At 63.4% G+C, this 13,197-nt stretch overlaps 2 protein-coding genes across 3 annotated transcripts; both read left to right on the top strand.

The window, feature by feature from the left end:
• Positions 1-215: 215 nt before the first annotated feature.
• On the top strand, positions 216-3,644 carry POLR3D (RNA polymerase III subunit D). 2 transcript variants are annotated; one of them, XM_082495755.1, is made up of 9 exons: positions 216-233; positions 814-991; positions 1,276-1,319; positions 1,488-1,639; positions 1,742-1,869; positions 1,998-2,169; positions 2,274-2,527; positions 2,615-2,767; positions 3,085-3,644. In XM_082495755.1, the coding sequence occupies exons 2-9, from the start codon at positions 827-829 to the stop codon at positions 3,205-3,207; spliced, it is 1,191 nt and encodes a 396-aa protein (XP_082351881.1). In that variant the 5' UTR covers positions 216-233; positions 814-826; the 3' UTR covers positions 3,208-3,644. The 2 variants fall into 2 exon arrangements, with proteins under 2 accessions (XP_082351881.1, XP_082351882.1); XM_082495756.1 differs by having other exon boundaries at positions 1,745-1,869.
• Positions 3,645-4,559: 915 nt separating this feature from the next.
• PIWIL2 (piwi like RNA-mediated gene silencing 2) lies at positions 4,560-12,307 on the top strand (the record flags this gene model as incomplete). The annotated part of the gene is made up of 21 exons (XM_082495738.1): positions 4,560-4,794; positions 4,877-4,973; positions 5,353-5,529; positions 5,628-5,738; positions 6,038-6,155; positions 6,300-6,424; positions 6,524-6,604; positions 6,941-7,054; positions 7,268-7,456; positions 7,589-7,673; positions 7,821-7,907; positions 8,066-8,206; positions 8,302-8,415; positions 8,797-8,985; positions 9,106-9,207; positions 9,301-9,420; positions 9,657-9,745; positions 10,080-10,185; positions 11,153-11,406; positions 11,543-11,650; positions 12,151-12,307. The coding sequence occupies 21 exons, from the start codon at positions 4,560-4,562 to the stop codon at positions 12,305-12,307; spliced, it is 2,799 nt and encodes a 932-aa protein (XP_082351864.1).
• Between the last annotated feature and the right edge of the window lie 890 nt (positions 12,308-13,197).

Raw genomic sequence — 13,197 nt, forward strand, 5'->3', positions numbered from 1 at the left:
GTCCCCCATCCCCGCACTGTGCCCGGTCCCAAGCGCCGGGCACTGCCCGCCACAAAGATGGCGCCGCCGCCTTCCACCTAGGGCCGGGCAGTGCCAAGCGCAAAGATGGCGGCTCATTGGCGAGCACTGCGCGCCCGGAATAAAGATGGCGGTAGAGGCGTCTCCACGGGAAGGTCCGGTTGCACGACACGCATGCGCAGTGAGGGCGGCGAGCCGGTGGTTGCCCGAGCAGGGTGAGGGGTGGCGTGGCGTGGGGCGGGTGCGTGGGGCGAGCGGTTTGGGAGGGGGGCGAGTGGGCCCGGGGGGGCGCGCGTGGGGGGCTGATCCCCCTGGGGAGGGGGCTGTGAGTGGGTCCTGTTTGGGGGTGCATGGGGGGGGGAGAACACCCCGGGGAGGGGGTGCGAGTGGGTTTGGGGGGGGTCCATGGGGGGGGCTGATCCCCTGAGGAGGGGGGCGAGTGGGTCTGGGGGTTGCGGGGGGGGCTTATCCCCTGAGGAGGGGGGCGAGTGGGTCCGGGGGGAGCAAACCTTGGGGAGGGAGTGCGAGTGGGTTTGGGGGTTGCATGGGGGGGGGTGTGATCCCCTGGGGAGGGGGGCGAGTGGGTCCGGGGGTGATGAGCGCCCTGGGGAGGGGGGTGAGTGGGTCTGGGGGTGGAGAACACCATGGGGAGGGGTGTGCGAATGGGTCTGGGGGGAGCTGAGCACCCTGGGGTGGGGGTATACAAGTGGGTGCTGTTTGGGGGTGCAGGAGGGGGGGCTGACCCCCCTGCGCAGGGCGCTGGGGGCCCCTTACCGTCCCCTGTGTCCCCCCCAGGGCCAGGCCGAGGATGGCGGAGGGGGGCTCGGGCGACACCGGCTCACCGGGCAGCCTGCGGCCGGGGCTCCCCGGGGCACGGGGGCTGCTCGGAAGGCGCTCGGCCGCCCCCCCCCTCACCCCCGGGCGCCTGCCCTCCATCCGCTCCCGAGACCTCACCCTGGGAGGCGTGAAGAAGGTGAGGGGGGGGGGGGTAATCCCCAAACCCATCCCTTTTGGGGTGACCCCGCCTCCTGCCCCACCGCTTGGGGGGTGGGAGCGCGGGGACCCCCACAGCGTAGGTGGGGTGCGACCCCAGGAACGGCAGCCTGGGGGGGATTTCGGGGTGCTCCAGGGGGGGGAGCTGGTCCATGTGGGACGCAGCCGTGTCCCCAGTCGCCTCCTCCAGCCCCTGCGGCCGGTTGGGTTTCTGTTGCTTATCTCCGCTCGTGCAGTGACTTGTCCCTCTGCTCTCGTTTGCAGAAAACCTTCACCCCCAACATAATTAGCAGGAAGATCAAAGAAGAGTAAGTGGCCTCGTAAGCGTTTCTGCGGGGTGCGGAGGCGGTTTTGCTGGCGGGTACCTGCGCACCGGGGTCTCGGTGGGCAAAACATGCCCTGAGAAGGGAACCCGCTGCCAGGGGGGGTGGCAGGGGACATCAGTGGGGGTGACAGGCCACCTCCCCGCTCCCCAGGCCCAGAGAAGATGTCTCTGTCAAGAAGGAGAAGAAGGACCGGGACCGGGACCGGCAACGCGATGGGCACGGCCGGGGCCGGGGCCGGCCCGAGGTTATCCAGTCCCACTCCATCTTTGAGCAGGGCCCTGCCGAAATGATGAAGAAGAAAGGTAAGGGGAGCTGCCCCCCCGGCTTCCCGGGGGTGAGGTGGGGGGTTTCGGGGCATCCCACCCCTCTCAGGGCTCACCCCGGGGCTGCTCCCCCCTCCCCAGCAGGCTCCTGGGACAAGACGGTGGACATGTCGGACTTCGGCCCTTCCCACATCATCAACATCAAGAAGGAGAAGAGGGAGACGGACGAGGAGACGAAGCAGATCCTGCGGATGCTGCAGAAGGACGATGTGAGCGGGGCCGGGAGGGGTGGACTAGATGATCTTACAGGTCTTTTCCAATCTAGGAGATTCGGTGATTCTGGGTAGCTTTGGTGGCACCGAGCTGATGCTGAGTGTCCCCTCTCCCATCCCTGCAGTTCCTCGACGACCCGGGGCTGAAGAACGACATCCGTAACAAGCCGGTGCAGCTGCCGCTGGCCCACTCGGGCTGGCTCTTCAAGGAGGAGGCGACGGAGCAGGAGGACGCCCAGCCCTGGCTGCCCAGCCCCAAGGAGGAGAAGATGGAGCTGGACCCGCCGGCGGTGAAAGGTGCGCTGGGGTGGGGGGAATCCCGGTGGGCAGGGGCTTGGGGGTGGGGGGGGTTGTTCCCTCCATCCCCGTGCCCACCCGCCGCCTCTCGCCCCCGGTGCCAGTGAAAGAAGAGCCGTGCGATGAGGACCCCCTGCCCAAGCTGACGCAAACCAAGGGACCCCCCGGTTTTCCCCGGGACATCTCGGTGGCTGAGCTGCTGCAGCGGCTGAGTTTGTCGGCCGAGGAGGAGCTGCTGTTCCTGCAGCTGCCCGACACGCTGCCCGGCCAGCCGCCCACCCAGGACACCAAACCCATCAAGACGGAGCTGCAAAACGAGGAAGGACAAGTGGTCGTGGTGAAGCAGGAGAAGAGCCAGGTAGGGGCTCGCTGGGGAGGGGGGAGCAGCAGGCTGGGACAGGGGGCAGCGTGGTGATGTGTGTCCCCCCTCGTCCCGCGGTGGCAGGAGGCGAGACAGGCGGAGAATACCTGCACCCTGGCCGACCTCCCCGAGGGGCAGGTGGGGAAACTGCTCATCCGCAAGTCGGGAAAAGTACAGCTGGTGCTGGGCAAGGTGACCCTGGACGTGACCATGGGGACCCCCTGCTCCTTTCTGCAGGTACGGGGGCTGGGGGAGTGCTGGGGACCTGATTTGTGGGGCTGCACCCCGTGATACCCCCTTGGGGGTCCCTGGGACCATCGGGGAGGAGCAGGGTCATGCTGGCCCTTAGGGGATGGGGCTGGTAGCCCATCCCTGTGGCAGTGAGGGGGGAAGGAGCCCGCTCCTGCCCCCAGGGTGTGGATAGCAGGGGGGCACATCTCCTCCAGGCTTTGTACCCCCCACAGTGGGCAGGGACCTCAGCCCTTCTCCCACCACGGTTAACTGGTTTCCCATGGGATTGGGCTGCTCATGGGTGTTTCTCCCCTCTGGAAAAGGAGCTGGTGTCCGTTGGCATCGGTGACAACCGGACGGGTGAGATGATCGTCCTGGGCCACGTGAAGCACAAGCTGGTGTGTTCCCCGGACTTTGAGGCTCTGCTGGAGCACCGGCACCGGTAGCCCAGGGGGAACCGGGGAGGGGGGGCCCAGCCCCATGCCCACAGCCCGTGGGGACGGTCCCTGCACAGCTCGGGAACCCTGCAGCACCCCGGCTGTGCCCTCAGTGCCTCCAGCCTTGCCTTCGGGACACGGAGAGGTGTCTTCTGCAGGTGTGGGTGCAGGGCTGGCTCCTACCTCCGTCCCAACCCTGCAGTGGAGCAGAACTGGGGCTGGGGGCTCTGGCTCTGTCCCCTAGACCCACTGCCCCCCCCTGCGCAGAACAGGCAGGGGCTGTGGCTGCCTACATCTCACAGTTTTCTGGATGTGCGGGACCCTGATGTCCCTCCCTGCTCTCCAGCCACCGTGCACACGCTGGGGAGAGCGGGACAGACGCCTGCGGGGAGAAATGTGGAATAAAAACTTCTTTTTCCCCACCAGCGTGGGGATGCTCAGTCTCATCCCGTCTCCTCCGTGGTGCCGCCGGCAGCCTTTGTCCTGTGCCGCCTGCCCGACCGGTTGCCGCCAGCCTGTTGGGCCCCATCCCCGGCGTGGCACGCTCCGTGCTGGCACATGGGGCCGCGTCCTCGGCCGCTTACTCACCTGCCGCTCCCTTGGGAGAGCCATCCCCCTGCTGGGGCCTCTCCTGCCCCCCCCCCCCAGGGCTGTGCTGTGGGGCTGAGCACCCCAAGGGGCTGCACAGTGGCAGGCAGCCAAGAGCATCTCCCTCCTCCATGGCGAGGAAGCAGCATGGAGGCGACAGGGTGTGGGAGACACCCCCCTAGGGCGGTCTGTGTTGGCCTTGGGGTCCCTGGGCACCGCTGCAGCATGGGAGGGGGCCCGTGAGTGGCCACCGCTGCATTCCCATCGTGGTGGTGGGAGTCTGCGCGTCTTGGGGGTGGGGACGGACACAGACACAGCATCCCCCAACGATCTGTCATCATAGAACCAAATCCTCCTAGGAGGGAGGGCAGGGAAGTTCCAGTTGCCTGTGCAGAGCAGGGCTGGGGCTGTAATTGCCACCCTGCTGTTGCACCCCCTCCCCATCCCCTCCCCTTTTGCCCCATCCCCTCCCTTTTTGCCCCATCCCATCTTAGCCGCCCCGAGCTCCTGCCCCGGCCCCGCCCCATTCGGCCCTCGGCCACGCCCTTTCTGCCTCGGCCACGCCCCTTCTGCCCCGGCTCCGCCCCCTTGCCGGACGCTGTCCGCGGTGCTGAAGCTCCTCCTGTACTGGGCGGGGCACCTCCGCCAGGGGCGTGGTCACTCAGCTATCCAATGAGACGTCGGTGCGGTGGGTGGGCGGAGCCGCGCCTGCGCAGTGAGGCGGCGTGAGCGGCGTGCCCGGCTCTCCAGGCCGTCATCTCGACGGGGCGGCCATGGAGCCTCCCCGGTCCTTCCGCCGCCCCGGCCCCGGCCCCGGCCCCGGCCTCGGCCCCGGCAGCTCCGCTCACCCCGGCAGGCTGCGGGGCTTCCCGGGCCGCGCCCAGCGCCTGCCACATCCGGGCCGTGCCGAGCCCCAGCTCTCCCCGTTGCCGCTTTCCACCCTGCTGTGCAGACTAGGCCTCGGCGAGCAGCCCTGCCCCTCTCTGGAGGCCGGGGACTGGCCCCTCGGTAGGTGGTTGTGCCCGGGGAAGGGGGAGAGCGAGGCCTGGCCTGGCCCCCCACTACCCACCGTGCCCTCTCCTTCCCGCAGGCCGTGGCACCGCTGGCACGGTGGGGGCTCTGGGACGTCCCAGCCCGGTAGCAGAGGACTATGAGGGGGTGGTGGCAGCGCTCCCCACGCGTGGGCGGTGAGTCCCCCCCCATCCCCCTTCCCCTGCCTTGGTCTTGTGTCCTGATGGTTTAATCACCGACCCCGGTGGCAGTGGGCTGGGGGATGCTCTGTAAGTGACGCCACTGGTGTGACCGAGCCAGTGCTCCTGCTCTGATCCTTCAGTGTCATGGTGCCACAGTCGATGTGGTGGCTTGCCACCAAAACTTTGAGCATCTCCAGGCAGGGAGCACCTTCTGTGTGGGGGGCACGAGCAGGGGGACCCAGCTACTGGGAGAGGATAGCCGGGGGGGTGCACCAGGGGGTGGAGAGGGCCATCGCTGGGAGTTTGCCGCCAGGACACTGCCGGCGTGTCCCCAGCCTGCCGGGTTTCACCTCTGTCCGTGCTGGGGACACAGGATCCTGTGGCGAGGTAGAGGGGACACGCTGCCCGCCCCCCGGGGGAGAGATGCTGCTGCCGTGCAACCCCATGGGAAGCCCTTCATTGCCGCTGCACCCACCCCGTGCCCACCGGGACCCCGGCCCTCCCTGCCGCCCACACCCACCCCAGGGATCCCTCCAGCTGTCAGCAGACCGTAAGTGAAGCATCGGCGAGCCCCGGCCCCGCATTTTGGGGTACGAGCTCCAGCAGGGGTCACAGCTCACCACCCTGCCTCTGCTCTGTCTCTCCTAGGGCACCAGGGATGAAGCCGGTAGCGAAGGGAACCCCCTTAGCCTTGGGGCTGAATTCGGTTAAAATCCATTGCCAGAATGATGCCGTCTACCAGTACCACGTTACCTTCAGGTATTGGCGTGGGCATGGGCGGCCAGGCTCCCCCGCAGCCCCTCCAAGGGTGGGTGCCCCTGGGCAGAGCCCTCCCCGTCCCTCCATCCCTCTGTCCCGGTAGCCGCTAGATGGAGTGGCCAGCACGGCCACGGTGCCTGCAGGCAGAGCTGCTGCAGGGCAGCAAAGCAAATGAGCTCCGTCTCTTCCCCCTCGTTGGTTTTTTGGGGTCCTGAGTGGAGTCTCACAAGGGGGAGAGGAGGGTTAAAGGACCGAGGACTTGCCAGCGGTGACAGGCAATGCATCCCCGTCTCTGGCAGCCCCGAGGTGGAGTGCAAGAGTGTGCGCTTCGCCATGCTGAAGCAGCACCGGGCAGTGACGGGGGACGTGACTGCGTTCGATGGCTCCATCCTCTACCTGCCCATCGTGCTCCCCCAGGTAAGGTGCGATGCAGTCTGTGCCAGGGTGCAGGTTGCTCTGGCCGATCTGGGGGCATGGGCATGCCCCCCCAGGTCTCTAGCCTGTGCGCTGGGTGGGAGAGCATCCCTCCCGCCCCAGCTAAGATGCTGTCTCACCCCACAGCCGGTCAGTCTGAAGACTCAGAGGAGGAGCGATGGGGAGGAGATCACCATCACCATCCAGATAACCAAGGTCCTCGAGCCCAGCTCGGACCTCTGCATCCCCTTTTACAACGTGGTTTTCCGGAGGTGAGGGATGGCAGAGACCCTCCCCGAGCTCTGGGGAAGGGACCCTCCTCCTCCTCCCTCCGCGCCTGAGCCCATCCTGCTTTTGTTTTCCTTCCCTAGGGTGATGAGAATCTTGGATATGAATCTCGTTGGGAGAAATTTCTTTGAACCTGCCCAGGCCACCGTATTACAGCATTACAGGTGAGTACTGGACATGGTTTTCTTCCGGTGCTCGTGTGGGTGCGAGACAGGGATGTCCCTGTTCCCCTGGTGGTAGTGCAAGGTTAGAAATTCGGAAGTCTTTGCCAGGTCAGCTCTTTTGGCCAGCTCTGGTTAGCCTGACCTCAAAGCGCCTGTTTTCTGCAGTGCAATTCAGGGGTTATTAGCTGAAAGCTGGCAGCCAGCTGGGAAATAAATCCTCTGTGTTTTGAGCACTCCTTGGCAAGCGGGATGGCTGCCCGGTTCCTCTGGCAGCGCCGTTCAGGCGGCTCCGGTTTTATCCCGGGCGCCATTGGGCATCTTTCCTCCTTGTCACAGGCTGCAGATTTGGCCGGGATATTCCGTCAGCATCCGGAAGAAGGACGGCGGCCTCTTCCTCTTGGTTGACCCCATCCACAAAGTCATCCGCAGCGATTCTGTCCTGAATTTCATGTAAGAAAGAGAGGAGAAAACCCAGAGGCGCCTCACAGAGTTTGGGGGATGAGGGCGGTTTTCCAGCAGCCGTGTGTCTGGCGTTGGTCCTCAGCAGGGGCAACGCTGGCTGCGATCACCGGGTTCACGGCCACTAGTGCCGTTTGGCAATAGGCATTTCATTTTTGGGGTACCCTGAGCCTCTCCGCTTCCCTCCCTCCCTCCCCGCCGCAGGCACACCATCTACAAGCAAAGCCTCAACAGCTTCCAGGACGAGTGCACCAAGCAGCTGGTGGGCAACGTGGTCATCACCCGCTACAACAACCGCACCTACCGCATCGATGACATCGACTGGAACAAGACCCCGAGGGACAGTTTCACCCTGGCCAGTGGCGAGGAGATCACCTTCGTGGACTACTACAGGTAGGGGGCCTGCTGGAGCATCCCTTGGGATGAGCGTCTGTGGGGAAGGGCTCGATGCCCGGCTGTGACCTGAGGCGGGTGAGCAGGAGCAGGAACATCTCACCTGATGCCATCTCCCCACTGTTTTTCCAGCAAAGCCTACGGCATCACCATCAGGGAGCTGGACCAGCCTCTGCTCATCCACAGGCCCAGGGAAAAACAGACGCCGGAGGGGAAGGTGAGCCAGTCGCAGAGACCTGGGGAGGGGAAATTGAGACCAGCGGTCTTTTCTTGGCTCCTCCAGCCCCTGTCCTGCCTGTCGCTGGGAGGGCAGGAGCTTGCGGCCCCCTTGGGGTGCTGACGGTGCCTGTCCCCCTCCCTGCAGCGTTGGCTGGACATGGTACTGCTCGTGCCGGAGCTCACCTTCATGACTGGGCTCCCCGACGTAAAGAAGGACAGTCGAATGGTGAAGGTCAGAGCATGTTTGCGTTTGGTCCCTGCTCACCTGAGACAGCGTTGCCCAGTTTGGAGAGCTGAGCCCCCGGCCAGCCGCTGCTGGGGGGACTTCAGAGCCCCCCATGGTAGCCGGGAGTTCCCTAACCCACCTCCTCCTCTGCCCGCCCGCTGCAGGATGTGATGCGGGAGATGCTGCAGAGCCCCAGGCAGCACTACGCGCGTCTCACCAGCCTCCTGCGCAGGATCAAGGACAGCCCAGAGGCCTCGGGGGAGCTGATGCGCTGGGGGCTCAACCTGGACCAAGACATCCACAGGGTAAGGGCCAGGTTCTGCGCTCCCACCCCTGGGAACGGAGGCAGTGGCTGCACCGCGGTGCCACCGGAGCTCTCACGGGTTTCTGCTCTGTTTAGACCCAGGGCCGAGTCCTGCCCATGGAGAGGATCAACCTGCGGCACAGCTCCTTCATGCCCGCCGAGGACCTGAGCTGGAACAAGGAGGTCACGCGAGAAGCCTCCATCTCGGCGGTGAGCCCGCGGCTCGGCCCTTGCAACAACATCCCCTTGTTTGAAAACTGGGATGGGTTTTCTTGGGGCTGGCATCCCGTCTGCCCCGCTTCTCGTCTGAGCTTGTTCGAGCTAAAACCCTTCCCTTATTTATGTTGGCTTTATGCTACAGCCTGTTTTTCCTAAGGAGGTTAGAGGTACGCGGCCGCGGCGTCTGCTTTCCCACCTCCTCCTGGAGTGGCTGAAGGCTTTCAGACTGCAGCAGTCGGATGTTATGTGCCCTTTAGGTTCCTCTCGGGCTGCTTTCCCTCTCCCAAATTTCCTGCTAGGCTGCAGGGCTGGGAGCTGCATGTTTTGGCAGCCGTGGCCCCGAAGCAAGGGCTGTCCTCGCCTCCCTCCTAGATTGCCATGAATTACTGGCTGCTGGTTTACCCCAAGCGCCTGCAGGACCTGGCGAAGGATCTAGTGGCCGCCATGGAGAGCGTCTGCGGCCCCATCGGCATGCACGTCAGCCGTCCCGCCTTGGTGGAGCTGAAGGACGACCGCATCGAGACCTACGCCAAGACCATCCGAAGCGTTTTGGGGAGCGAGGTGAGGAGGGGGGGACTCGGGGAGGGGGATATGTTAGCACAAGGTTAATGTGTTTGCTGGGGGAGGGCTGTGCAGCCGCTGGGGGTCTCCTCGGATGCTCCTGCATCGCCCTCCCCGCAGGACAAGGTGCAGCTGCTCCTGTGCATAATCTCCAGCAGCCGGGAGGACTTGTACGGGGCCATCAAGAAGCTGTGCTGCGTGCAGTCCCCGGTGCCCTCCCAGGTAGGCGAGGGGCTTGGCGAGAGGGGACCCACCGGCACGGGGAAGCCGTGGGCATCTCCAGCCTTGCTTTTCCCTGGTTTTGCCCCCCTGCAGGTCATCAACGCGCAGTCCCTCATGGGCCAGGCGGGCAAGATGAGGAGCGTGGTGCAGAAAGTCCTGCTGCAGATGAACTGCAAGATGGGCGGCGAGCTCTGGGGGGTCGACATCCCCCTGGTAAGGCGGGCGAGACATGCGTGCGATGAGTTTGCAAGCTCTGGGGAGGGGTAAACTGTTGCGGTCACACGCCTCCTTCTGGGGATGCGGCTGAACCAGCTGCAGAATTGGGGTTGGCATCTCCACTTTGTGCGTGCAACGTCCCTCGCAGCTGGAGGGATCCAGGCAGGGCAGCCCAGAGGGGTCTGACTTATCCCTAACTCCCATCTGCCTTTTTTTATCCCGCCCCCCACCAGAAACAGCTGATGGTCATCGGTATGGATGTCTACCACTGCCACAGTAAAGGGATGCGCTCCGTCATCGGCTTCGTGGCCAGCATGAATCAGTACGTGGTGGCCCAGGGTGGGGGGAGAAGGCTTTTCTCCTGCTCCGCGCTGGGGATCCAGGGCAGGGATGGGGGGAATCCCACACCAGCATCGGGGCTGCCTCCCCTTTGCCGGGAAGGGGGTGAACCTGATGCCTTTCCCGGCTGTAAGGTCTCCACGAGTGTGTTTATGTTGGACATCGCTGGTGGCCTTCAGTGTGCCGTCGGCGCCGTATTGCGGGGAAAGGTGCCGCAAGCGCCGAGCCGGGGGTGGGTTTCGGTTGCACAACGGCTGGGTGGACTTTGGCTGGCGAGGGGGGGGGGTGCCTGATGCTCGTCCCCACTCTGTCCCCAGCGTCCTCACCAAGTGGTACTCCAGGGTGGTCTTCCAGATGCCCCACCAGGAGATCGCCGACAGCCTGCGGCTCTGCCTGGCCGATGCCCTCCAGCACTTCCACGAGGTGAGAGCAAACCCCCAGCCTGGCGCTCTCGAAAAAGCACTCCCCGTGGTTTCACATCACCTCAAAGCGAGGGAAAACCACCCCAAACCTGTCAGCCCGCCTGCGGGCAGGCTTGCGGGCGAGCAAACGTCCTTGGCAGCCTTTGGACTGGATGCGACGCCCGCAGCCACGCGTGCCCGGGGAGGCTCACCCTTATCTGGGGGGAACGTGCAAAACCACCTCGAGGATTAGTTTGCACTGGGGGAAGTGCCACGTTACGCCTCTGCTCGTATCAGCATCGAACTGCTGAGCCCTGTCCTTTTGCCCCACGTCCCCAGCGTAAGAAAAACAGCGTGGGATGGATGGGGCCGGGGTCGGGACCTGCTCGTGGGATTTCCCCATCCCTCTGCGGGTGCTGGAGAAACACCCCTGAAAACGGGAATGGTGCTGGTCACCAAACGCTTGACCCATGGGCAGGATTAGTGCCACTGCTGCTTCTCCCTGCCCTGCCAGCCCTTCCGAAACCCGCTTTGAAATGCGTTTGCTGGGGCTGAGTATAGTTTGGGGCTTTCTGCAAAGCTCGGGGGTGATGGGTTGAATGCACAGGCTGCAAGACCGCCAAATTAGATTAAATATTGGGAAGACATTTTTCACTTTAAGGGCGGTAAGGCACTGGCGCAGGGTGCCCCGAGGAGCTGTGGCTGCACCATCCCTGGAGGGGTTCAAGGCCGGGTTGGATGGGGCTGGGAGCACCCTGGGCTGGGGGGGGGTGGCCCTGCCCAGGGCAGGGAGGTGGAACGAGATGGTTTTCAAGGTCCCTTCCAACCCAAACCATTCTATGATTCTATGAATTATCAGCCCTGGAGACCCAGTGGGTGTTTAGTGCCCAGTTTCTCACCAGGGTGCGCGTCTCCCCCCACCAGCCGGTCCTGTGCGCGGTGGTGGTGGTGGGAAAAACAGTGACCCCTTCCAATTTCTGCTTCCCCAGATGAACCACTGCTTGCCCAAGAAGATAGTGGTGTACCGGGACGGCGTGTCCGACAGCCAACTCAACACTGTGCTCAAGTACGAGATCCCCCAGATGCAGAAGTGCTTCGACACCTTTGAGAACTACCAGCCCAGCATGGTGGTGGTGGTGGTGCAGAAGCAAATCAGCACCAACTTCTACGCTGTCACGACAGAGCAATTCATGTCCCCTCCGCCGGGAACGGTCATCGACCACACGGTCACCAGCTCAGACTGGTGAGTGGCGGCAACGCCGGCTGCGTTCGGGAGAGCTGCAAGGGGTTCAAAAAACCCCTTGTGTTTGGAAAAACCTGGTGTGCAAGAAAAATACTGGTGTGCAAAAGTAAACCCCTTGCCCTTCCCTCCCTCTCAGGCAGGATTTCTTTCTCTTGGCCCATTGCTCTCGCCAAGGCTGCAGCATCCCCACGCGCTACGTCTGCGTGCTGAACACGGCCAACCTCAGCTGCGAGCACCTGCAGAGGTAAGGGCAGGCTTTCCGCAGCACCCCGATATCGTGGGCACCTCTGAACCCCCAAATCTGGGTGGGGTTTTTTTTTGGCAAAACAGTCCCCTGGAGCTGGCGGGGAAGGCAGCAGGTACCTGTATGGGCACTGGGATGCTCTGCGTACTGGGTTAGCTGGGAGGACTCGACAGGGGATTGATGGAGAGGAGGTGGGTGCCATCTCTCTCGCCTCCTCTCCGGGCAAAAACTAATTGCAGAGGTGATAAAGGAAAATCCGTGTCACCCGGTGCCAGCCTGGGTGGCCCTGTGGGAGGGCTGCAGTGGGTTCAAACATAGCTCTGATAGTCTCCAGGTAATTAATGCAATCAGCCGCGATCCTGCGATGGGGAAGAAAACACCCCGGTGAGCAGATTTAGCCCAGCGCTGCCTTAGGGAGCAGGATGCGTCCCCGAAGCGCGGATCCTGCCGGCGCCGGGGCGCCAGGGAGCACTGACACCCTCTCCTCTCGCTGTCCCCAGGTTGACTTTCAAACTCTGTCACCTCTACTGGAACTGGCCGGGCACCGTCCGCGTCCCTGCGCCCTGCAAATACGCGCACAAGCTGGCCTTCCTCTCGGGACAGGTCCTGCACCACGAGCCCAGCGCCCAGCTCTGCGACAAGCTCTTCTTCCTATAGCCGGCGTGCTCGCCACGGGGGGGAAACAGGGCTCCCTTTGGGATTTGGCCCCCCCCGGCCGCTGCTGTTGACGTCTCCTGCAAGAGGGACTTTCTTTCCTTAAGTATGTGTTTTGGTTATTTTTTTTTTTTAAATTTATTTCCGCACGTGGTTTCTTGGGTTCATTTTTAGCGTTGTTTTAAAAGGATGCTCGGAAGCGCTGCGGCGCAGCGGCGGAGCCCCGGAGCCCTTGAGCTCTCGGGTTTCATCTCCATGGGAATGAACCCCCAGCAAAACCCCGCTGTGGTGGGACCACCAGTCTCTGCCCCGCTGGTTTCCAGTCCTCCCAGCAAAGGGGTTGGAGTAAATGAGCCCCAAAGGTGATACCGCTCCGGCTCGTCCCTGCCCCGTGCAGGTGCTGGGTGCAAAACGCAAAAGATTTCGGGTGTTTTTTCCCCCCTCCAATCCCTCGCATTGCCATCGAGGCAGCCGCCTATTTAACGTTTCACTTTGCTTTTTCGAGCTCCCGTTTAACAAACCCAGCTCCGGTTCCGCTGGTTGTCAAAAAAACTCACGTCCTTAAAAAGTCACTGGTTTTCCAAGGCGAAATCTTATTATTATTTTATTTTTTATTATTCTGTCGGGCCAGTAGGAGAGCAGCTCGATATTCCAAGGGAAAAGCGTCTGTTTGAGTTTTCAGCTATTTCGGGTGTTGTTTTGCTGCGGTCAAGAGATGTTTGAAACTGTCGCGGGGTGGGGGGGCACTGCGAGAGCATCCCCAAAATCGCCTAGATTTCAGCTCCTGCCTCCCACCCCCGCCTCGTGCAAGCACCAGCAGGGATGGGGGTACGGCGGGAGCTCCCCCCACCCCTCCCAGCCTCTCCCCTCCCTTTTAATGCAAAAAAAAAAAA

The sequence above is a fragment of the Vanellus vanellus genome (assembly GCF_965231255.1).
Source record: "Vanellus vanellus genome assembly, chromosome: 26".
Lineage (NCBI taxonomy): Eukaryota > Metazoa > Chordata > Aves > Charadriiformes > Charadriidae > Vanellus > Vanellus vanellus.

What these genes read in the sequence shown, in the direction of transcription:
- POLR3D (XM_082495755.1), top strand. Translation starts at nt 827, where the DNA reads ATGGCGGAGGGGGGCTCGGGCGACACCGGCTCACCGGGCAGCCTGCGG. An exon ending in CCCTGGGAGGCGTGAAGAAG is followed by an intron (nt 992 to 1,275) that starts GTGAGGGGGGGG and finishes TCTCGTTTGCAG; the next exon opens with AAAACCTTCACCCCCAACAT. An exon ending in GGATGCTGCAGAAGGACGAT is followed by an intron (nt 1,870 to 1,997) that starts GTGAGCGGGGCC and finishes CCATCCCTGCAG; the next exon opens with TTCCTCGACGACCCGGGGCT.